This window comes from Dipodomys merriami, unplaced genomic scaffold, assembly GCF_024711535.1.
Source record: "Dipodomys merriami isolate MVZ:Mamm:240054 unplaced genomic scaffold, mDipMer1.0.p SCAF_485, whole genome shotgun sequence".
NCBI classification, from domain to species: Eukaryota; Metazoa; Chordata; class Mammalia; order Rodentia; family Heteromyidae; genus Dipodomys; species Dipodomys merriami.
The window spans coordinates 460,834-484,818 of NW_027206052.1; the positions used below are offsets into that span (position 1 = coordinate 460,834).

General features: G+C 43.9%; 1 protein-coding gene across 1 annotated transcript in view; it reads left to right on the forward strand.

Moving 5' to 3' along the window:
* LOC138809111 (nuclear pore membrane glycoprotein 210-like) overlaps nucleotides 1-23,985 on the forward strand; it is a 90,616-nt gene that overhangs the window by 51,901 nt on the left and 14,730 nt on the right. Inside the window, exons 18-31 of the mRNA XM_069995520.1 lie at nucleotides 2,832-2,920; nucleotides 4,833-4,937; nucleotides 5,445-5,546; nucleotides 6,279-6,407; nucleotides 8,792-8,919; nucleotides 11,730-11,862; nucleotides 13,080-13,142; nucleotides 13,971-14,150; nucleotides 15,183-15,263; nucleotides 15,347-15,478; nucleotides 16,967-17,125; nucleotides 19,629-19,720; nucleotides 20,460-20,634; nucleotides 22,798-22,973. Coding sequence (XP_069851621.1) covers nucleotides 2,832-2,920; nucleotides 4,833-4,937; nucleotides 5,445-5,546; nucleotides 6,279-6,407; nucleotides 8,792-8,919; nucleotides 11,730-11,862; nucleotides 13,080-13,142; nucleotides 13,971-14,150; nucleotides 15,183-15,263; nucleotides 15,347-15,478; nucleotides 16,967-17,125; nucleotides 19,629-19,720; nucleotides 20,460-20,634; nucleotides 22,798-22,973 — 1,744 coding nt within the window. The remainder of the gene's footprint in view (nucleotides 1-2,831; nucleotides 2,921-4,832; nucleotides 4,938-5,444; nucleotides 5,547-6,278; nucleotides 6,408-8,791; nucleotides 8,920-11,729; nucleotides 11,863-13,079; nucleotides 13,143-13,970; nucleotides 14,151-15,182; nucleotides 15,264-15,346; nucleotides 15,479-16,966; nucleotides 17,126-19,628; nucleotides 19,721-20,459; nucleotides 20,635-22,797; nucleotides 22,974-23,985) is intronic.

Genomic DNA, 23,985 nt, shown 5'->3' on the forward strand with positions numbered 1-23,985 from the left:
GCTTATGTGGTTCTAAAGAAATAGAACCCAGGACCTTATGCATGCAAGGCAAGCACTCTACCACTGAACGAACTTCCCAGTCTCATAAAGGTAGTCTCATGAAATCCATCCACCACCAGAACCTACCCCTTGATAGGTAGGAAGTAGGAAAGATAGCTGTGTACCTGGATCTGTAACTCAGTCTGGAAGTCAAGAAACCAAGCAAGGGTCTAGAAGATAGGCTCCCATTTTATTGCCTCCCCGGCCAAACTTAGCAAGTCAAGGGGCCACTGCCCTACATGTAAAAATGAGGAAGGAAACCCTTTACATAGTTCCTCTAAGAGCTGTTATACAGCTACGATGCTTTGACATGAGAAGTGCTTTGTAAACAGTCCTGTTTAGAAACCTGAGGACTACATCAGGCTACAGGATGAATTTTCCCATTCCTTATATATCAAGAAAATAATCTCTAGCTCAAAAACCCAACAAAATAATAGAGCTGGGAGCCCAGTGCCGGTGTCTCATGCCTGTAATCCTAGCTACTCAGGAGGCTGAGATCTGAGGATCACAGGTCAAAGCCAGCCCAGGCACAAAAGCCGGTGAGACTATCTCCAATAAACCACTCAGAAAACCAGAAGTGGCGATGTGGCTCAAGTGGTAGAGTGCTAGCCTTGAGCTGAAGAGCTGAGTGACAGCGCCCAGGCCCAGAGTTCAAGCCCCACAACCAACAAAAAATAAAATAAGGGGCTGGGAAGGTGGCTCAATGGTAAGGTCTTGCATGCCTGAGTCCCTGGGTTCGATTCCTTAGTACCACGTAAGAAAAAAGAAAAAAGCCGGAAGTGGCACTGTGGCTCAAATGGTAGAGCGCTAGCCTTGAGCTGAAGAGCTAAGGGACAGCGCCCAGGCCCAGAATTCAGGCCCCACGACCGGACCCCCCCCCAAAAAAATAAAATAATAAAATAAATAATAATAGAGCTGGGAATGTGATTCAGTGAAAGCACGCTTGCTCAGCATGTGTTGAGGCCATGGGTTCTATCCCAGCACCACAAAAAAAGATTTGAAGGGAGAGGAGAGCAGAGAAAGAGAGGAGAGAAAGGGAGGAGGGAGGAAAGAAAGCAAGGAAGAGAGAGTGTGAGAGAAAAAGAAAGACAGGTTGGGTGTTGGTAGCTTGCACATGTAATTCTAGCTACTCAGGAGGCTGAGATCTGAGGATTGCAGTTGGAAGCCAGTCCAGGCAGGAAAGTCAGTGAGACTCTTGTCTCCAATCAACCACCAGAAAGCCAGAAGTGGCCCTCTAGTTCAAAGTGGTAGCATGCTAGCCTGGAGCAAAAGAGTTCAAGGACAGAGCACAAGCCCTGAGTTCAAGACCCAAGGCCAGATGACAAAAAAAAAAAGAAGATAGGGCTGGGAATGTGGCTTAGTGGCTGAGTGCTTGCCTAGCATGCATGAAGCCCTGGGTTCAATTCCTCGGTACCATATAAACAGAAAAAGCAAGAAGTGGCACTGTGACTCAAGTGGTAGAGTGCTAGCCTTGAGCAAAAGAAGCTCAAGGACAGTGCCCAGGCCCAGAGTTAAAACCCCAAGACTGGCAAAAAAAAAAAAAAAAGAAAAAGAAAAAGATAAGCCCTTTAACGTTTTTTAATAGGTGACACCACATTTACATCAACAAAACAGGTTAGAAGAATAAAAGGTGCTGGGCTGGGAAGGTGGCTCAGTGGTAGAGTGCTTGTCTTCTATGCATGAGTCCCAGGGCTCGACTCCTCAGCACCACATAAACAGAAAAAGCTAGAAGTGGCTCTGTGGCTCAAGTGGTAGAGCACTCACCTTGAGCTGAAGAGCTCAGTGACAGCGTCCAGGCCCAGATTTCAAGCCCCACAACCAACCAAAAGAAGAAGAAGAAGAAGAAAAGGTCCTTCCCAAAGGACTATCCTGTGTCACTAACATATGTAAACTGAACAAAATTTCTTCATATACTATTTTGAGCCTGTTTTAGACCTTCACAGTTGAAAAGAATTTTAGATTTTTTGGGGGGAGGTGCTAGTTCTGAGCCGCTGTCCCTAAGGTTTTTGTTTTATTTGTTTGTTTTTAATTTTTATTTAAGGCTAGCATGCTACCACTTGAGCCCCAGCTCCACTTCCAGCTTTCTGGGTTTTTTTAGTTAATTGGAGATACGAGTCTCATGGACTTTCCCACTCAGACTGGCTTTGAATTGCTCTCCTCAGAGCTCTGCCTCCTGAGTAGCTAAATCACAGGAATGAGCCATCCATGCCCAGCAGGTAGATTGGTTGCTCAAAGTCATATAAGAATAAAATGGTGGGGCTGGGAAGGTGGCTCAGTGATAGAGTGCTTGCCTTGCATGCATAAGGCCCTGGGTTCCATTCCTCAGCACCACATAAGCAGAAAAAGCTGAAAGTGGAACTGTAGCTCAAGTGGTAGAGCACTCACCTTGAGCTGCAGAGCTGAGGGACAGTGCCCAGGCCCAGAGTTCAAGCCACATGACCAACAACAACAACAAAGAATAAAATGGTCAACACAAAAGCCCAGTTTGTTTCTTTTATATTTACCCCCATTGGTGTTTTTAATCTCACAATAAAATGCATTTTGGAAAAAATTGGAGCAGAATTTGGTTTTCTGGAGATACTTTTATACTCTATATGTTTGTTTTCTTTCGCTGTACTAGGGCCTTGGACATGTTAGGTTAGCACTCTACAACAGGATCATGCTCTATAGCTCAGGCGAACTTGGAACTCACAGTCTTGTCTTCAACTCCCTTGTGCTGGGATTGCAGGCTTGAGCCAGAATGCCTGGCTATGGTATTGTTTCTCAAAGAGTATCTTTCTGCATATTTCCAGGTCATCAGATCCTTAAAGTACATCAAATAAAAGGGACTGTACTCATTGGAGTCAATTTTGTGGGTTATTCAGAGATAAAAAGCCCAAAGGTGAGTGGAAAAAACAATGTAATCTTTTTTTTTTGGGTCCAGTCGTGGGGCCTGAACTCTGGGTCTGGGCGCTGTCCCTCAGCTCTTCAGCTCAAGGCTAGCGCTCTACCTCTTGAGCCACAGCACCACTTCCATTTTTTTTCTTTTTGCTTATGTGGTGCTGAGGAATCGAACCCAGGGCCTCATGCATGCAAGGCAAGTGCTCTACCACTGAGCCACCTTCCCAGCCCTGTAATCTTTTTTTTAAATGGGGGACTTGGGGGAGATTGAGACAGGATCTTACTATGAGCCCATGCTGGCCTCAAACTCAGAATCCTCCTTCTTTAGCTTCCAGATTGCTAGGCTTGCAGGCAGGTGCCACCATACCCAACTGATAATGAATGGAGATTATAAGAAACATAAATTCAGCCAGGTGCTGGTGGCTCTGTCTGTAATCCTGTAGCTATTCAAGAGGTCAGCCTGAGCAGAAAAGTCTAGGAGACTCCATCTTCAACTAGCAAAAACCTGGGCTGGACGAATGACTCAAGTCATAATGCTACAGAGAGTAATCATGCTGAGCAAGCTCAAGGCCCTGAGTTCATACCCCAGTACCAGCAGAAAAGGATAAGAAAGAAATCTTAAATTAGAGCAGGGTACTTGTACATGCCTATGATCCCATCCTGAGCTACATAGCAAAACCCTATATCAAAAAGAAATATACTTGGGTGGGAGGCTGGGAAGGGATGGGAAGGGGAAACAAACGAGGAGGTTACAATGCTTGATAAGAAATGTACTCATTGGGCTGGGAAGGTGGCTCAGTGTTAGAGCGCTTGCCTTGCATGCTCGAGGCCCTGGGTTCGATTCCTCAGCACCACATAAGCAAAAAGAAAAAAGCCGGAAGTGGCGCTGTGGCTCATAGTGGTAGAGCGCTAGCCTTGAGCTGAAGAGCTGAGGGACAGCGCCCAGGCCCAGAGTTCAGGCCCCACGACCGGACCCAAAAAAAAAAAAAGAAATGTACTCATTATCTTGCCCATGTAATTATAACCCCTCTGTACAGTATTTTCACAATAAAAAATATTTTAAAAAATTTAAAAAAGAAATATACATGTATGTGATATTTAAGGCTTTTTTTTTTTTTTTTTTTTTTTTTTTTTGGGTAGGGCATGGGGCTTGGACTCTGGGCCTGGGCACTGTCCCTCAGCTCTTCAGCTCAAGTCTATCACAGTACCACTTCAGCCATAGCACCACTTCCAGTTTTCTGGTGGTTTATTGGAGATAAGAGTCTCAGAGAATCCAGGTGCTGGTGGCTCATGCCTGTAATCCTAGCTACTAAGGAGGCTGAGGGGCTGGGAAGATGGCTCAGTGGTGGAGCGCTTTCCTTGCATGCATGAGGCCCTGGGTTTGATTCCTCAGCACCACATAAGCAAAAAGAAAAAAACAGAGTGGCACTGTGGCTCAAGTGGTAGAGCTCTAGCCTTGAGCTGAAGAGCTAAGGGACAGGGCCCAGGCCCAGAATTCAAGCCCCACAACCAACCAAAAAAAAAAAAAAAGATAAGGAGGCTGAGATCTGAGTATCGCAGTTCAAAGCCAGCCCAGGCAAGAAAGTCCATGAGACTTTTATCTCCAGTTAACCACCAGAAACCAGAAGTGGTACTGTAGCTCAAGTGGTAGTGCACTTGCCTTGAGCTGAAGAGCTGAGGGACAGCGCCCAAGCCCAGAGTTTCAAGCCCCATGACCAACAACAAAAAAAAAAGTTTCACAAACTCTCCTGTCTGGGTTGGCGTCAAACCTCAGTCCTGAGATGTCAGCCTCTGGAGTAGATTATAGGCATGAACCGTTATCTTTAGCACTTGAATGAATACCAAGCCTTTCTCTTTCTGATCTGAGGAATTAGAAGTTCATATTCATTTTTGTGGTGATTGTTATTTGCTAGGAAATTCGCAACTTGCCCAGATCTGCAACAGTGGAGCTGCTCTTGGTGGATGATGTAGCTGTACTGCCAGAGAATGCCACCATTTACAACCACCCAGATGTGAAGGTAGAAGCTTTATGGGTCTAGTTAAATGGAATCATATTGGAGGAAAGGTTATTAAAATTAATAGCACAGTAATTAGAAAGATCTCTTATACGTTATGTTGAAATCTGATACATATATATTAATACATATATATTACAAGTAAATAGCTTCAGTATTCATACTGGGTTTTTAAAAAATTTTTTAATGAGGGCTGGGAAGGTGGCTCAGTGGTAGAGCGCTTGCCTTGCATGCTCAAGGCCCTGGGTTCGATTCCTCAGCACCACATAAGAAAAAAGCCAGAAGTGGCGCTGTGGCTCAAGTGGCAGAGTGCTAGCCTTAAGCTGAAGAGCTGAGGGACAGCGCCCAGGCCCAGAGTTCAGGCCCCACAACCGGACCCCAAAAAAAAAATTATTTTAATGACCTTAATTGCTTAATCTCTATTCTTCTTATATAGGTAGAAGCTATTTTCTTTAAGTTATTTACAAATGGAAGGGAATCGAATATTGTTTGTCTGATTTTTTTCCATAGGAAATATTTAGCCTTGTGGAAGGATCTGGTTATTTTTTAGTCAACAGCAGTGAGCAGGATATTGTCACCATCATTTATATGGAAGCAGAAAGTTCTGTCCAGGTGAGTTGTAGAAATATTCCCAGCAAAATTAATTGATAGTCTCAGATCAAAGATCATTGTAAGCTGGGCACTGGTGGCTCGCGCTACTTGGTGGCTCATGCCCCTTTGGTTTTCTGGTGGTTAATTGAGATAAGAGGCTCATGGACTTTCCTGCCCAGGCTGGCTTTGAACCGTGATCCTCAGATCTCAGCCTCCTGAGTAGCTAGGATTACAGGCATGAACCACTGATGCCTGACTATTTTTTAATTTTTTAAATCTTACCAGTCCTGGGGCTTGAACTCTGGGCTTGAGCACAGTCCCTGAGCTTCTTTTACTTAAGGTGAACACTCTACCACTTGAGCCACAGTACTACTTCCGGCTTTTTTTAGTAGTCCATTGGAGATAAGAGTCCCACAAGGACCTTTCTGTCCCAGCTGGCTTCAAACCATGTTCCTCAGATTTCAGCCTCCTGAGGATTGTAGTTCAAAGCCAGCCGGGGCAGGAAAGTAGTCTATGAGACTCTTATCTCCAGTTAACCACCAGAAAACCGGAAGTGACAATATGGCTTAAGTGGTTGAGTGCCTGCCTTGAGCTCAAGAGCTCAGGGACAGCACCCTGGCCAGAGTTTAAGTTCTATGACCAACAAAAAAAGAAAAAGAAAAAAAGGAAAGAAAAGAAAAGAAATACTTGGTATGATTTTGTCTAGAACATGTTTGCTAATTTTTACCCAGCTACCATACTTTTCCCTTTTAGTTAGTTCCAGTACATCCTGGATTTCTCACCTTGGAAGTCTATGACCTGTGCCTGGCTTTCTTAGGTCCAGCAACAGCTCACCTCAGAGTGTCAGACATACAAGAGCTAGAGCTTGATCTGATTGATAAGGTGAGAAATGTTAGTCCTCATCATACTCCCCCCTCTTTCTTTCTGCCTACCTTTCTATCTTTGATTCAACCCAAGGCCTTACCCATGTGGCTCAGTGGTAGAGCGCTCACCTTGCATGCATGAGGCCCTGGGTTCTATTCCTTAGCACCACATAAGCAGAAAAAGCCAGAAGTGGTGCTGTAGCTCAAGTGGTGCTGTGTCTCCAGTGGTAGAGCACTAGCCTTGAACTGAAGAACTGAGGGACAGCGTCCAGGCCCAGAGTTCAGGCCCCACACCAAAAAAAAAAATCTCTTAATGTACTCTCTGCTAAAATACTGTGTATATACTATAACTTTTAGCAAGTACAGACTTGCCAGGTATCAGTGGCTCACACCTATAACCCTAGCTACTCAGAAGGCTGAGATCTAAGGATTGTAAAGCCAGCCCGGTCAGGAAAGTCCGTGAGACTATTACCTCCAATTAACCACCAGAAAACCTAAAGTAGCACTATGGCTCAAGTGGTAGAGCACTAGCCTTGAGCTGAAGAGCTGACGGACAGCACCTAAGCCCAGAGTTGGAGCCCCATGACCAACAACAACAACAACAAATCTGACATTGAACATGACAGAAGTAAAGACAAATAGTGTTAAAAAACAACTAAGGTGGGGCTGGGAAGTTGGCTCAGTGGTAGAGCGCTTGCCTTGCATGCCTGAGGCCCTGGGTTCGATTCCTCAGCACCACATAAGCAAAAAAGAAAAAAGCCGGAAGTGGCGCTGTGGCTCAAGTGGTAGGGCACTAGTCTTGAGCTGAAGAGCTGAGGGACAGTGCTCAGGCCCAGATTTCAGGCCCCACAACTGGACCAAAAAACAAAAACAAAAACAACAACTAAGGTGCCCCTCGCACCAATGCTCTGGCCCGGCTCTCCTGTGCCCTGTCTGGCTTGTCTATTGTTGCCACTATGAACAAGATGGTTCAGCAGCTACAGATGGAGGCTGGGCTCAATTGTGTGAAGGTTTCTAAGACACCTGCAGACAAACAAAACTGTGCAGAATGCTCATCCTGACTCACTGGCAGGGGCATCTTCAAGTACAAATCCCTTCAAATCCCAGAAAATACATGTGCATAATATACAAACTTCTACTTTTGTCAATCCTTAGCATCTACCTCTCTGAATTTTCATGAATTTCTGTTTCTCAAAGTTAACTGTTGTATATACACTGGTGATGACATATAGTAAAATACATAATATAAAAGCTAAAAACAAACAAACAAAAAAACTTAAGCCTGGAGTAGTGACTCATAATATCAGAACTCAGTAGGCTGGGGCAGGAGGCTCATGACTTGGAGACTGGGCTGGGCTACACAGCAATACCCTGTTTTTTTGTTGTTGTTGTTTTGTTTTGGTTGGTTGGTTTTTTGATCATGGGGCTTGAACTCTGGGCTTGGGCACTGTCCCTATGCTCATTAGCTCAAGGAGAGCACTGTACCACTTGAGCCACACTGCCACTTCTGGTTTTCTAGTGGTTTATTGGAGATAAGAGTCTCGCAGACTTTCCTGCCCAGGCTGGCTTTGAACTGTGATCCTCAGATCTCAGCCTCCTGAGTAGCTAGGATTATAGGGGTGAGCCACCGGTGCCTGGCCCCTGATTTTTTTGTTGTTAGTGTTTGTTTTTTAAGTGCTAGGCACCATTGGCTCATACCTGTAATCCTAGGCACTCAGGAGATTGATATCTGTGGATTGTGGTTCAAAGCCAGCTTGGGCAGGAAAGCTTCTGAGACTCAGCCCCAATTAAATACCAAAAATAGCAGGTGGAGATATGCTCAAGTGGTAGAGCACTAGCTTTGAGCAAATAGCTCTGTTTCTCAATAGGTTTTTGAAAGTCCTCTAGTCTCAAGTACTCTCAAAAGATATTACCCAAGAATTTTCAGAAAATGTAGTAATGACAAAACATTTAAAGACTTTAAATAGGTATTTTATTTTGTCTTAAGACAGCAACTTAATATATAGCTCATGCTATATACCATGCCCAAGTTCAAGCCCCAGGACCTTCACACACACACACACACAAAATAAATAAATAAAATAAATAAAACAAAAACAACCTTAGCACCTGGCGCTGGTGGCTCACACCTGTAATCCTAGCTACACAGGAGGCTGAGATCTGAGGATCACAGTTCAAGGCAGCCTAGGCACGAAATTCTCTGTGAGACTCTTATCTCCAACTAACCACCAGACCTGGAAATGGCACTGTGGCTCAAGTGGTAGGGTATTCACCTTGAGCTGAAGAGCTCAGGGACAGTGCCCAGTCCCAGAGTTCAAGCCCCATGACTGACAAAAAAAAAAAAAAAAAAAAAAAAGGACTCCTCTACTATAATCTATTTCTGTTGCTTTTTTCAAACACTAGGTTGAGATTGGTAAAACTGTGTTAGTGACTGTGAGGGTTCTTGGCTCTTCCAAACGCCCATTCCAAAATAAATACTTCAGAAACATGGAGCTCAAACTCCAGCTGGCCTCTGCTATTGTCACCCTGACGTGAGTACCATTTTCATACTTCTTTGCTCTTATGCTTAATATCATGAGAATCTTCCTCCTAGTGCCTCAGTCAGTTTCCCTTTATGTTATTCAAGATTATTATTTTTTTGTGCCAGTCCTAGGGCTTGAATTCAGGGCTTGGGCACTGTCCATGGGCTTTTTCACTCAAAGCTAGCACTCTACCACGGGAGCCACAGCTCCTCTTCTGGCTTTTTGGTGGTTTATTGAAGCTAAGAGTCTCATGGACTTTCTTGCTTGGGCTGGTTTTGAATTCTAATCCTTAGATCTCAGCCTCCTGAGTAGCTAGGATTACAGGAATGAACCACTGGCACCTGCCGCGGACCGGGTTCTGTCGGGACGACGGAGGATACCTAGGGGAGGAACCTGGAATAGGATGGGGAGATGGCAAACAGACAACTCACACACATTAGGAGTGGATGCTGAGTGCGATTTAATGCAGAGGATAACAAACTTTTATAACAGAAGTCTTCATAAGAAAAGGGGCAAAAGGTTACACAATCTTGCTGCAAGGCTTCGTTCTTGGATGGTCACCAGCTGGTCGCCTGAAAGGGCAAAAGTTTACACAATCTTGCTGCAGGGCTTCATTCTTAGGTGGTCACCAGCTGGTCGCCTGAAAGGCACTTGTTTCCGGCTTATCTCTAAGAAATATAATGGGTTTCGACGTTTGTCACCTTCTCACCATTACCTTATTTCTATAGAGGCCTTAATTATAAGGTTACGGAGGCCTAGATCTAGCAAGTCTCTTAGTAAATGAGAGTACCAGGAAGTTCTTTCTCCTAAGTAGTTATCTCAGCAATTGCCATACATTCTTTCTGTTCTAGCCGCGCCTACAACTTTTTGTAAATTTCTTACAATTCCTTCTGCTGGAGTGACTTTGTGAAACCTCCAATATTTTTATATTTACTTATAACTTGTCTACTAGCCTCCATAAGAGGGGTTTCAGGGTAGCACTTAACTCTGGTGAGTTAGTCATATTTTTAAGACACTCATCAGATATTGGAGTCGTCAACACTCTTAAGAAAGAGCTTTGAATAAGGGAACGTTGACATGAGTAAGTACAATGAACAGCAGAAACAGTAAAAGATTGATAGGCACTCTTATGAGGAGAAGAAAGACAGAAGCACATCTTTTCCCAGGGGTTTTTCCAGCCTTTTCCCAGGAGTAGGCCTCTTAGAAGCCCTATTCTCCGAGGTAGACTTCGGTGAAGTCCCAAAACTTGGAGATAGATTTCTGTAAAGCCCCATTCTCTGAGGTAGACTTCGGTGAAGTCCCAAAACTCAGAGATAGGTCTCGAGGCCCCTATCATGGTCTGATAGATGGTTTCCCATGCTAAGCAGACTCTACTGGGGTCAGCGTGGCAGGCACCCAGCTTCAAATTTTCTACTATCCTTGTTTTCCATACCTTTCACTTCATATTCTCTTCCCATATTTAGCTGTCTACGAAACATCCACTCAAGCTAAGTGTGGTAATAATACACTCCTGTAATTCTATCACCCAGGAAGCTGAAGCAGGAGGACCATGAGTTCAAGTTCAAGAAGAGCTACATATCAAGTTGCTGTCTCAGAACAAGACAAAATACCCGTTCAAAGTCTTTAAATGTCTTGTCATTAGTATATTTCTGAAACTTCTTGGATAGTATCTTTTGGGGGTGCTTGAGAGAGAGGGCCTTCAAAAATCTATTGAGGCGGGGCTAGGAAGGTGGCTCAGTGGTAGAGCGCTTGCCTTGCATGCATGAGGCCCTGGGTTTGATTCCTCAGCACCACATAAGCAAAAAGAAAAAAGCCGGAAGTGGCACTGTGGCTCAAGTGGTAGAGCGCCAGCCTTGAGCTGAAGAGCTGAGGGACAGCGCCCAGGTCCAGAGTTCAAGCCCCACGACCGGACCCAAAACAAAACAAAACAAAAAATCTATTCAGGGGGCTGGGAATGTGGCTTAGTAAAGAGTGCTTGCCTAGTATGCATGAAGTCCTGGGCTCAATTCCTCAATACCACATACACAGAAAAAGCTGGAAGTGGCACTGTGGCTCAAGTGGTAGAGTGCCAGCCTTGAGCTTGAGCAAAAGAAGCTCAGGGACAGTGTCCAGGCCTTAAGTTTAAGCCCCAGGACCAGCAAAAAAGAAAAAGAAAGAAAGAAGGGAAGGAGGGAAAGAGAAAGGAAGCAAGGAAGGAAGGAAAGAAGGAAGGAAGGAAGGAAGGAAGGGAGGGAGGGAAAAGAAAAGAAAAGAAAAAAATCTATTGGGAAACAGAGCTATTTGTTTCCTCCTCTAAGAAAGGAGAAATAAGCCGGGCGCTGGTGGCTCACGCCTGTAATCCTAGCTACTCAGGAGGCTGAGATCTGAGGATCGCGGTTCAAAGCCAGCCCGGGCAGGAAAGACGGTGAGACTCCTATCTCCAATAAACCACCAGAAAACTGGAAGTGGCGCTGTAGCTCAAGTGGTAGAGCGCTCGCCTTGAGCTGAAGAGCTGAGGGACAGCGCCCAGGCCCAGAGTTCAAGCCCCACGACCGACAAAAAAAAAAAAAAAAGAAAGGAGAAATATAAGAATTCCAGAACAATTTGGTAATTGCAGTGTTTATATTGCCCTGTGTTTATTTTGCCCTTATTTTCTTTCTCAGAACAAGTTTTTTGCCCATTGGGAACTTTCTGCCATAACTATGAAATTTATCTTGATTCTGGCAGTCCCTCCTAGCCAGAGTTAAAGTGAACAGAAAATGCTAGGCATCTTGGAAAGATGCACCACTGTCCATTCTCAAAGTCAAGTCTTTCTCACCTAAGACACATGGTCTTTGCAGACTAATGGAGGAACAGGATGAATACTCTGAAAATTATATTATTCGAGCCATCACTGTTGGGCAAACCACACTTGTAGCTATTGCCAGAGACAAGATGGGAAGAAAATTCACATCAGCTCCCCGGCAAATTGAAGTAAGGGAGTGATCTCACCCAAAATTTGCACTTTATTTTGTTTAGCATTGTTTATCCCTTGTTGTTTGCTTTGCATAAATTGAAAATCACTTGGCTGAAAAAAAATGAGTTGTTTAGCTGGGCACTGATGGTACATGCCTATAAGTGTAGCTGCTCAGAGGCTGAGATCCAAAGATTGAGGTTCAAAGCCAGCATAGACAGCAAAGTCCGTGTGATTCATCTCTAATTAACCATCAAAAAGCCAGAAAAGCCAGAATTGAGCTGGATGCTAGTGGCTCATACCTGTAATCCTAGCTACCCAGGAAGCTGAGATGTGAGGATCACAGTTTGAAGTCAGCCTGGACAGAAAAGTCTGTGAGACTCTTCAATAAACGTCTCAGAAAAAGCCTGAAGTAGCACTGTGGCTCAAGTGGTAGAGCACTAGTCTTGAGCACAAAGAGGTTAGACAGCACCCAAGCCCTGAGTTCAAGCCCCAGGACCAGAAAAAAAAAAAAAAAGCCAGAAGTGTAGTTGTGGTTTAAGTGGCAGAGTGGTAGAGTGGTAGAGTGCTTGCCTTACATGCATGAGGCCCTGGCTTTGATTCCTCAACACCACATAAACAGAAAAAGCCAGAAGTGGCGCTATGGCTCAAGTGATAGAGTGCTAGCCTTGAGCTAAAGAGCTGAGGGACAGCGCCCAAGCCCAGAATTCAAGCCCCACGACCAAAAAAAAAAAAAAAACTAACTTCAGGGATAGCTCCTAGATCCTGAGTTCAAGCCCCAAGACTTGTTAATGCTGAGTGATATGCACCTGAGAGTAATTATACTGTTCTCTCTACTTTTATTTTTATTTTTTTATTTTATTTTTTGCCAGTCCTAGGGCTTGAACTTAGGACCTGGTCACTGTCCCTGAGCTTCTTTTTGCTCAAGGCTAGCACTCTACTGCCACCTGAGCCACAGTACCACTTCTGGCTTTTTCTGTGGTGCTGAGGAATCAAACCCAGGGCTTCATACATGCTAGGCAAGCACTCTACCACTAAGCCACATTCTCAGCCTATTTTTATTATTTTTTATGGTAGTTAATTATAAATATAATTTTAACTGTCATTTTGTGAATATATTTGTATAACTTTTGCACATAATTTTGCACATAATTCAGTTTTTCTTAGAATAAGTTCTCAATCATTCAGTATGAAGTTGGGTCATTAGTTATTGTTGCTTCTGGATTTCCCCTTCAAGGTGTTTCCTCCATTCAGACTTGTCCCAGAGAAGATGACACTGATTCCAACTAACATGATGCAGGTAATCTTTTGTCTTGTTTTGTTGCTATTACTGAGATACATAACTGTGGTTTTATATTTTGATTGTTATTTTGTTTTGTTGTTGTATTGTTGCTGAGACAGGGTCTCACTCTGCAGCCCAACAGGCCTCTGATTAGCCTCCTGCCTTAGTTTCCCAAGTGCTGGGGTTATAGGTATGTTTCACCTAGGCTTGGCTCAATGATGCAACTGATTTTAAAGACAGAAAAATCAGACTTACCTGTTTCCCTTTGAGACACAGCACTCCTATTTCTATTGTGCTCCTATTGTGTACTCCCAGCCAAGTACAACTAAACATTATAATGAAAACAGTAATTTTCCCTGATCCCTGATGTCTGTGGTATAAAGATACCCACTTAGTACTTCTATTCCTCCTCCTCCTCTTCCTCTTCCTCTTCCTCCTCCTCTTCCTCTTCCTCTTCCTCTTCTTCCTCCTCCTCCTCCTGCTCCTCCTCCTCCTCCTCCTTCTTCTTCTTCTTCCATTGCTGGGGCTTGAGCTTGGGGCCTGGGCACTGTCCCTGAGCTTCTTTTACTCAGGGCTAGCACTCTACCCCTTGAGCAACAGCCCCACTTCATGCTTTTTCTGTGTATGTGGTACTGAGGAATTGAACCCAGGGCTTCATGCATGCTAGGCAACATTCTACCACTCTATCACTAAGGCCCCTTCTATTTCTTCTATATGCATTTGAGTTTTTGTGAGATATCCTCTTCAAGGAAATGAGGAAAAATTAAGAAATTAGGCTGCTTCAAGAAAAGGAGATACAACTCCTCACCTACAGCCCAGGCACTTACTGGTATGTTTAAATTCCAGGTAATGTCGGAAGGTGGTCCTCAGCCCCAATCTATCATTCACTTCTCCATCAGTAATCAGACTGTGGCCACTGTAAATAGGAGGGGGCAAGTTACAGGAAAGGTAGTTGGTACAGCTGTGGTCCATGGCACCATCCAGACAGTAAATGAAGATACTGGAAAAGTGATTGTGTTTTCCCAGGTATTCATTCTTTCCTGTGTTCTGTTCTACTTTTTTTTTTTCTTTTCTTTTTTTCTTTTGCCTACTCCTGGGGCCTGTTGTCGCTAAGCTCTTTTGCTCAAGGCTAGCACTCTACCAGTTGAAACACAGTACCACTTCTGGCTTTTTTGTGTTTAATTGGAAATAAGAAGCTCACAGACTTTCTCAACTAGGCTGGCTTTGAACTATGATCCTCAGCTCTCAGCCTCCCAAGTAGCTAGGATCACAGGTATGAGACACCATCGCCCAGCTCTCTACTCCTTTTGAGGAATCTGTATTGAGGCATTGTAAAGGGCAAGAAGGAGGGTATTCACAGACTAGAAATATTCTCTCTGTCCCCTTCACCTGGTATTCTCTTAACCAGACATAGAAAATGTTATCTTTAGTGAAAAATACAGAGTATTTGGCATTGTTTTAAGACATGGTTCATATTCTCAGAGATTTGAGAAGTGAGGAGTGTCAGCTGTTGGACTTGAACTCAGGGCCTGGGTGCTGTCCCTGAGATTTTAGGTTCAAGGCTAATGCTCTACCACTTTGAGCCACAGCAGCACTTCTGATTGGAGTTAAGAATCTCACAGACAGGCTAGGAAGGTGGCTCAGTGGTAGAGTGCTTGCCTTGCATGCATGAGGCCCTGGGTTCGATTGCTCAGCACCACATAAGCAGAAAAAGCTGGAAGTGGCGCTGTGGCTCAAGTGGTAGAGTGCTCGCCTCAAGCTGAAGAGCTGAAGGGCAGTGCCCAGTCCCAGAATTCAGGCCCCACGACCGACCAAAAAATAATAATAAATAAGAATCTCACAGACTTTCCTGCCTGGGCTGGCTTTGAACCGGGAAACCGGGATCCTCAGATCCCAGCCTCCTGAGTAGCTAGGATTACAGGCATGAGGCACTGATGCCCAGCTGATATTTGTTGTTGTTACATGCAGAAAACAATACAACAAACTGGTTATCATAAGTATCCCTGTCTAGCCATGAGAAACTCCTTCCTCGCCTAACCTTTCTATCCTGATGAACAGGATGAAGTGCAAATTGAGGTTGTTCAGCTACGGGCTGTTAGGATCCTTGCAGCTGCAACTCGACTCATCACAGCCACTGAGGTCAGTATGGTGGCTGTGATCTAGTTCCTCATTCTGATAATAACAGGTGAACAGAAGATACATATATTTTTTTTTCTTTTTAGATGCCCGTTTATGTCATGGGAGTGACCAGTACTCAGACCCCCTTTTCCTTCAGCAATGCCAACCCTGGGCTCACATTCCATTGGTCCATGAGCAAAAGAGATGTGTTGGATCTAGTGCCCAGGCATTCAGAGGTGTGAATTGATTCATTCTATCAGTTTAGGGATTTTGATATTAAGTTTATTTTATTTTATTGTAAGTTTTAGACTGTTTGGCTCCTTCCTTACAATATTATTACTTATCTCTTTTTTTCTTGTTCAAACTCTGGAAACTTGAAAATCATATGAAGAATCCAAATTCAAGCACTCAGATGACACTATTATTTTTAATCTGTTTATGTTTAATTATGTAGCATGTAATTATATATTTAACATGTTTGAACAAAAATTTAATATTCATAATCATGTTTGTACTGCATGATGGGCAGTTGACATCAACAAAAAGGATGATGGAGCTAGTTATGGTGATACATTACTGTAATACCAGTACTTGGTATTACATACCCAATATGACTTTCTTTTTTTTTTTTTTGTCAGTCATGGGGCTTGAACTCTGGGCCTGGGCGCTGACCCTGAGCTCTTCAGTTCAAGGCAAGCACTCTACCACTTGAGCAACAGCGCCATTTCCAGTTTCCTGGTGCCTAATTGGAGATAAGAGTCTCACAGAGTTTCCTGCCTGGGCTGGCTTTGAACCACGATCCTCAGATCTCAGCCTCCTGAGTAGCTAGGATTATAGGCATGAGCCACCAGCACGAAGCCCAGGCATAGGGTAATTGGTTGATGAAATGGGCAACAGGAAAGAAAAAAAGAAGAGAGGACAGGAAAGATGAGAGGAGAAGAAGCAGAAATAGGCTATGAAAAGGACTTTATGCCGGGTGCTGGTGGCTCACACCTGTAATCCTGGCTACTCAGGAGGCTGAGATCTGAGGATCGCAATTCAAGCCAGCCCTGGCAGGAAAGCCCAATTAACCATCAGGAAACCAGAAGTGGCTCTGTGGCTTAAGTGGTAGAGCACTAGCCTTGAGCTGAAGAGCTGAGTGACAGAGCCCAGGCCCAGAGTTCAAGCCCCATGACCAAAAACAACAACAAAACAGTGGGCTAATGACATAGCTCAAGAGTAGAACACTTGCCGGGCGCTGGTGGCTCACGCCTGTAATCCTAGCTACTCAGGAGGCTGAGATCTGAGGATTGCAGTTCAAAGCCAGCCCGGGCAGGAGAGACTGTGAGACTCCTATCTCCAATAAACCACCAGACAACCAGAAGTGGCGCTGTACGATCGCCTTGAGCTGAAGAGCTGAGGGACAGCGCCCAGGCCCAGAGTTCAAGCCCCATGACCGACAAAAAAAGAGTAGAACACTTGAGGCCTTGGGTTCAATATCTAGTACCACAGAAAAAAGAAAGGGAAGGGAAGAAGAAGGGGAAGGGGAAAAAATAGGGAGGGGAAGGGGAAGGAAAGGAAAGGGGAAAAGAAAAGGAAAAGGAAAGGAGGGAGGGAAGGAAGGAAGGAAGGAAGGAAGTTCTAGATAGCTATCAACAACATATCTTTCCTTATTGGTACAACAAAAAAGGAAAACCACAGTGTTTATTTATGAATATTTTTTAATCTGTCCTTTTGCCATCTAGGTTTTTCTGCAGCTTCCAGTGGAGAATAATTTTGCCATGGTTGTCCACACAAAAGCAGCTGGCAGAACCAGTATTAAAGTCACAGTTCACTGCATTAACAGTTCCTTGGGGCAATTTGAGGGAAACGTGTTAGAACTATCTGATGAAGTTCAGATTCTGGTAAGCTCTGGGCCTGAGCGCTGTCTCTCGGCTCTTCAGCTCAAGGCTAGCGCTCTAACGCTTGAACCACAGCGCCACTTCCAGCTTTTTCTGCTTATGTGGTGCTGAGGAATTGAACCCAGGGCCTCATGCATGCAAGGCAAGCACTCTGTCATTGAACCACCTTCCCAGCCCCAAACATCAAATCTTGTATATCAAAGAGAAGAAAATCACATTTTCCTAACATCTATGAAGAGCTTAGTCTGCAGGCAGTCCAAGACTGGGTTTATGTTCTTAGATCTGTGTTATTCTTGCTCTCCTTCCACCTCCTACACTACATTATGAATAATGGGAAGGATTTATTTTGAGCTTCTCTTAATACATTATAATATAGCCATTTGGATATATTCACCAGTAGCATGAAATACAATCCTAACTTTGGGAAAAGCATAAGTGTATGAACAGTTACTGTATATATTCTTGAAACTTAGCTCAATGGTTGATAATTGCTTTTAGAATTCAGAACACATACCAGGTGCTAATGATTCACACTTGTGATCCTAGCTACTCAGGAGGCTGAGATCTGAGGATCACAATTCAAATACAGCCTGGTCAAGAAAGTCAGTGACTCTTATGTCCAGTAAAGTACCTAAAAAGCTATAGAACTGTGGCTCAAGTGGTAGAGTGCTAGTCTTGAGCCAAAAAACTTCAGGGACAGTACCCAGTCCCTGAGTTCAAGCTCCAGGACTAGTACCAACAAAAGAAAAGAAGCCAGGCACCTGTAATCCTAGCTATTCAGGAGGCTGAGATCTGAGGATGACAGTTCAAAGCCAGACTGGGGCCAGGCACGGGTGACTCATGCCTGTAATCAAGGGGCTGACATCTGAGGATCGAGATTCACAGCCAGCCTGAGCAGGAAAGTTCATGAGACCCTTATCTCCAATACACCACTCAGAAAATCAGAAGTAGTGCTGGCTCAAGTGGTAGAGTGCTCACCTTGAACTGAAGAACTGAGGGACAGTGCCAGGCCTAGAGTTCAAGCCCTATAACTGACCAAAAAAAAAGCCAGACTGGGCAGGAAAGGCCTTTGAGACTCTTTTGACCAGTCCTGGGGCTTGAATTCAGGGCCCAGGCACTGTCTTGAGCTTCTTTTACTCAAGGCTAGCACTCTACCATTTGAGTCACAGCGCCACTTCCAGCTTTTCCTGTATATCAAACCCAGGGCTTCTTGCATGCTAGGCAAGCACTCTACCACTAAGCCACATTCCCAGCCTGAGATCCCTTATTTCCAATTAAATCACAGAAAAATCCAGAAGTGGTTCTGTAGCTCAAATGGTAGATCACTTTCCTTGAGCAAAAGGAGCCCAGGGACAGTGCCCAAGCCCAGAACCAGGAAAATAACAATAATAATAACAACAAGAAAAAAATTCAGAGGACAAATTGCCATTTTTATGAGGCGAATTAATTTTCCTAGCTCTGAATCTGGGGCTGATTTTCTTCTACTTCTTTTTTTTTTTTTCTTTTTCTCTCTTCCCTTTATTTTGGTTTTGGTTCTGTAATTAACTGTAGGGAAGAGGAAAGGACACTTTACTAGCAAGTGAAAGAACTGGATGATGTCCCTTGATAATTTGTTTTTGTCAGTTGTGAGGCTTGAATTCAGGTCCTAAGTGCTGTCCCTGAGCTTTTTTTTTTTTTTTGTCGGTCGTGGGGCTTGAACTCTGGGCCTGGGTGCTGTCCCTCAGCTCTTCAGCTCAAGGCAAGCACTCTACCACTTGAGCTACAGCACCACTTCCAGTCCCTGAGCTTTTTTACTCAGGACTAGTGCTCTACCACTTTGAGTCACTGTACCACTTCTGGTTTTCTGGTGATTAATTGGAGATAAGACTCTCACAGGGACTTTCCTGTCCAGTCTGGCTTTGAACTGTGATCTTTAGATCTCAGACTCCTGAGTAGCTAGGATTATAGGCATGTGCCTGGTATTTGATAATTTAATATTGTAAATCCCAACTTTCTATTTCAGATTACTAGATCTAAAATTAGAAAATACAATATTTCACTCCTAAATGACATACAGGGTATAGTAAGTGTAAAACTTAGCATATGACCAATCCTTCCATCAAAAGTGGGGCTAATATTAGGTTATATATTCTGAATACCTATATATTCTTAAAATCCTTGCTCCATTTTGATCAGGATTTTAGACTAATTAGAAGTCAGAAATATTGTTGACTTATATTAGCAGGAGTGGGGAACCTTTTGAATATTTAAAACATCATTAAGGACCAAATTATCATAGGGGAGGAACCACACCAAGTCAATGAAAAGTATGTGTGTGTGTGTGTGTGTGTGTCCCATCATCTACCAAATGGTTTCTTGGCTTTATATAGTCTGAGGGCTGGACATTGCCCATCCCTGATAGTTTTCATTTATTTAGCATTTAATCATTTTCAAGTTATACTAAAGTCCATGTGAGTAAGCCATAATCTGGCTTTTCTAAACTGAGAAAAACATTGTTTTATTGTAGGTGTTTGAAAAACTCCAACTTTTCTATCCAGAATGCCAACCTGAGAAAATTCTAATGCCTATGAATTCTCAGCTCAAACTCCACACCAACAGGTAAGGGAAAGGGAGAAGGAAGGGCAAAGTTCTAACTGGAAGTGTCTCTTTAAAAATTACAAATAGAGCCGGGCGCTGGTGGCTCACGCCTGTAATCCTAGCTACTCAGGAGGCTGAGATCTGAGGATCGCGGTTCAAAGCCAGCCCGGGCAGGAAAGACAGTGAGACTCCTATCTCCAATAAACCACCAGAAAACCGGAAGTGGCGCTGTAGCTCAAGTGGTAGAGCGCTCGCCTTGAGCTGAAGAGCTGAGGGACAGTGCCCAAGCTCAGAGTTCAAGCCCCATGACTGATCAAAAAAAAAAAAAAAAAATTACAAATAGAGGGCTGGGAATGTAGCTTAGTGGTAGAGTGCTTGTCTAACATACATGAAGTACCATATAAACAGAAAAAGCCAGAAGAGGCGCTGTGGCTCAAGTGGTGGAGTGCTAGCCTTGAGCAAAAGAAGCTCAGGGGCAGTGCCCAGGCCCAGAGTTCAAGCCCCAGTACTGGCAGAAAAAAAAATTGCAAATAGAACCAGGCAGCTGTTGGCTCACACCTGTTATCTTGCTAAAATCTGATAAAAGCCTCTTACACAGCAGGAGCCACTAGTGCCTAAGCACTGCTTATTCCTTTTTTTTTTTTCCCTCGCCTGGCCTGGGGCTTGAAGTCAGGACCTAATGCATGCAAGACAAGCACTCTACCACTGAGCCACCTTCCCAGCCCCCAAAAGAGTTCTACTTGCTCCATTTGTTTCCTAGGGAAGGGGCTGCCTTTGTGAGTTCCCGAGTTCTCAGGTGCTTTCCTAACTCATCTGTCATTGAAGAGGATGGTGAAGGACTCCTGAAAGCTGGTTCCATTGCAGGTACTGCTGTGTTGGAAGTCACTTCCATAGAACCTTTTGGAGTCAACCAAACAACCATCACTGGGGTACAGGTAAGTTGAGGGATCTACTCAAATAAAAGGGATACCGGGTGCTAGTGGCTCACACCTGTAATCCCAGCTATTCAGGAGGCTGAGATCTGAGGATCATGTTTGAAGTCAACCCTGGCAGGAAAGTCTGTGAGACTCTTATTACCAATAAATCACTTTAAAAAAGCCAGAAGTAGAACTGTGGCTCAAGTGATAGGGTACTAGCTTTGAGTAAAAGAAGCTCAAGGACAGTGCCAAGGCTCTGATTTCAAGCTCCAGAACCAGCAATAAATAAACAAAATAAGCTGGAGTTACAAAGCTCAGTGATAGATTGATTGCCTAGCATGCACAAGGTCTGATCCCCAGTACACTACAATACAGCACAAATAAAACTAAAAGGAGTGCCAGTAGTTCACATCTGTAATGCTAGCTACTCAGGAGGCTGAGATCTTAGGATCGAGGTTAGAAGCTAGCCCAGGTCGAAAAGTCTTTGAAAGTTTTACCTCTAGTTAACCACCAAAAAAGCCAGAGGTGGAGCTGTGGCTCAAGTAGTAGTGTGCCAGCCTTCAGCAAGATAGCTAAAGGACAGTATCCAGGCCTTGAGTTTAAGCCCCAGTACTAGCACACACACACACACATACACAACCAACTCAAAAAGGAATAAGATGGCTTTTAAGGGACAGGTTTCCTTTGTGTTTTGCTGCTGTTGCTTGGATTTTGTTTTGTTTTGTTTTTCATCCTGGTACTGGGGTTTGATCTCGAGGCCTCATGCACTCATTTGGGTTTTTTGTTTGCTTTTCCGTCGTGTGGTCTGAACTGTGGGCGCTTGTCTCTGAGTTTTCAGCTCAAGGCTAGCACTCTACCACTTGAGCCACAACACCACTTCCGCTTTTTCTGCTTATGTGGTCCTGAGGAATCGAACCCAGGGCCTCATGCATGCAAGACAAGTACTCTACCACTGAGCCACCTTCCCAGCCCCTCATTTGGCTTTTTGGCTCTTGGCTGGTGCTCTATTACTTGAGCCATACCTTACTTCTGGCATTTTGCTAATTAAGTAGTGGTAAGAGTCTCTCAGATTTTTCTTCCTAGACTGTTTTTGAGCCAGGACCCTCAGATCTCAGCTTTCTGAGTAGCTAGTATTTGTAATCCACTTGTTCCAGATCAAATTTATTTATTTATTTATTTTTTGCCAGTCTTGGGGCTTGAACTATGGGCTTGGATGCTGTCCCTAAGCTTTTGTGCTCAAGGCTAGCGCTCTAGCGCTTGAGCCACAGCACCACTTCCGGCCTTTTCTGTTTATGTGGTACTGAGGAATTGAACCCAGGGCTTCATGCATGGTAGGCAAGCACTCTACTGCAAAGCTGCATTCCCAGCCCATTTCCTTTGTTAAGAGCTAGAAAGCCACCAGCACCCAGGCCCATAGTAAATCTGATAGTCAACTATTTTCTTCAAAAACTTTCAGGTTCTCTTTACTTCCCAGTTCTAAAAATAGCCAGGATTAGCGGGGCACTGATGGCTCAGCCTATAACCCTAGCTACTCAGGAGGTTGAGATCTGAGGATCATGGTTCAAAGCCAGTCGAGGCAGGAAAGTTCATGAGACTTATCTCCAATTAACCACCTGAAAACTGGAAGTGGCACTGGGGTTCAAGTGGTAGAGCACTTGCCTTGAGCTGAGGAGCTCAGGGACAGCGCCCAAGCCCAGAGTTCAAGCCACCACCACTCCCAAAAAATTAGCCCTGACCAAAAAAAAAAAAAAAAAAAAAAAAAGCCAGGCTCCTGGGACACTAGTGGCTCATGCTTATCTGTAATCTTAGCTACTCAGAAGGCTGAGATCTAAGGATTGTTTTTCTAAGGCAGTCCAGGCAGGAAAATCCATGACACTCTAACCTCCAGTAAACTACTCAGGAAAAGCCAGAAGTGGAGCTATAGCTCTAGTGGTAGAAAGTTAGCCTTGAGAAAAAAATCTTAGGGACAGCACTCAGACCCTGAGTTCAAGGTCCAAGACTATACATAAAAGTAGCTAGTACCAGTAATAAGTAAATAAACATTCCTATGCTGTATCTTTTCACTATGTTATCTTCTACAGAAGAGGAATACTACTCCAATTTATCAGATTATAAATCTTAGAATATGCCAAGAGTTCTTTTCCAATGTACCCTTCTCTGTACTACATTTATCTCCCCCAGGTAGCACCAGTGACATACCTCCGAATGAGCAGCTACCCTAGACTATATACAACCCAAGGAAGGACCCTATCAGCCTTTCCCTTGGGCATGTCTGTCACTTTCGTTGTTCAGTTCTATAATAGCATTGGAGAAAAATTCCACACTCACAATACTCAGCTTTATCTGGCTCTGAACAGGTATGGAAGTAAAAAAAATGCTGTTTCCGCTGTCATAGAAATCTTGCAAGTTAGGCCAGTATTATTTAGAGGCCTCAATAAATTTCTTTCAAACTCCTAACTTGTAATCTAATCTTTATTTCTTCTTTTGAAACAAAAAAATGGGGCGGACCAGGTGGTACATGTCTGTAATCCTAGAACTTAAAAGGCAGATGCAGAAAGACTATGAATCTAAGACCAACCTGGACTACATACATAGCAAGGTTCTGTCTCAAAAAAAAATTGTTTTTAGTGTTACTGGTGAAATCTCAGTTTTCTTCAGAACTGAGTGGCCTTACTGAACATATTAATGTATTAATATACTGACCCGGCCTATACTTGCTTATTCTCTGTTGAAGAATTCTCTCAACTTCTTTTGTTTTGTTTTTTTTTGTGACAGTCTTTCTATATAGTACAAGCCAGTCTTAAACTTACTATGTAGTCCATATTGGCCTAGAACTTGTGTTCTTCCTGCCTCAGCTTCCTGATGAGTGGTACAACTATATACCACCTCCATACCCAGTATAGCTATAATGATGGCACCACGTGTGTGTGTGTGTGTGTGTGTGTGTGTGTGTGTGTGTGTGTGTGTGTGTGTGTGTGTGTGTGTGTGTGTGTGTGTGTGTGTGTGTGTGTGTGTGTGTGTGTGTGTGTGTGTGTGTGTGTGTGTGTGTGTGTGTGTGTGTGTGTGTGTGTGTGTGTTGGTACTAAGGCTTACATTCAAGGTCTGGGCACTGTCCCTGAGCTTTTTTGCCCAAGGCCAGAGTTTTACCACTTGAACCACAGCTCCTCTTCCAGCTTTTTGCTCATTAATTAAAGTCTCACAGACATTCCTGCCAAAATTAGCTTTAAACTGAGATCCTCAGGCTGCAAATGTGGCTTAGTGGTAGAGTGCTTGCTTAGCATGCATGAAGCTCTGGATTCGATTCCTCAGTACTACATACACAGAAAAAGCAGGAAGTGGCACTATGGCTCAAGAGGTAGAGTGCTAGCC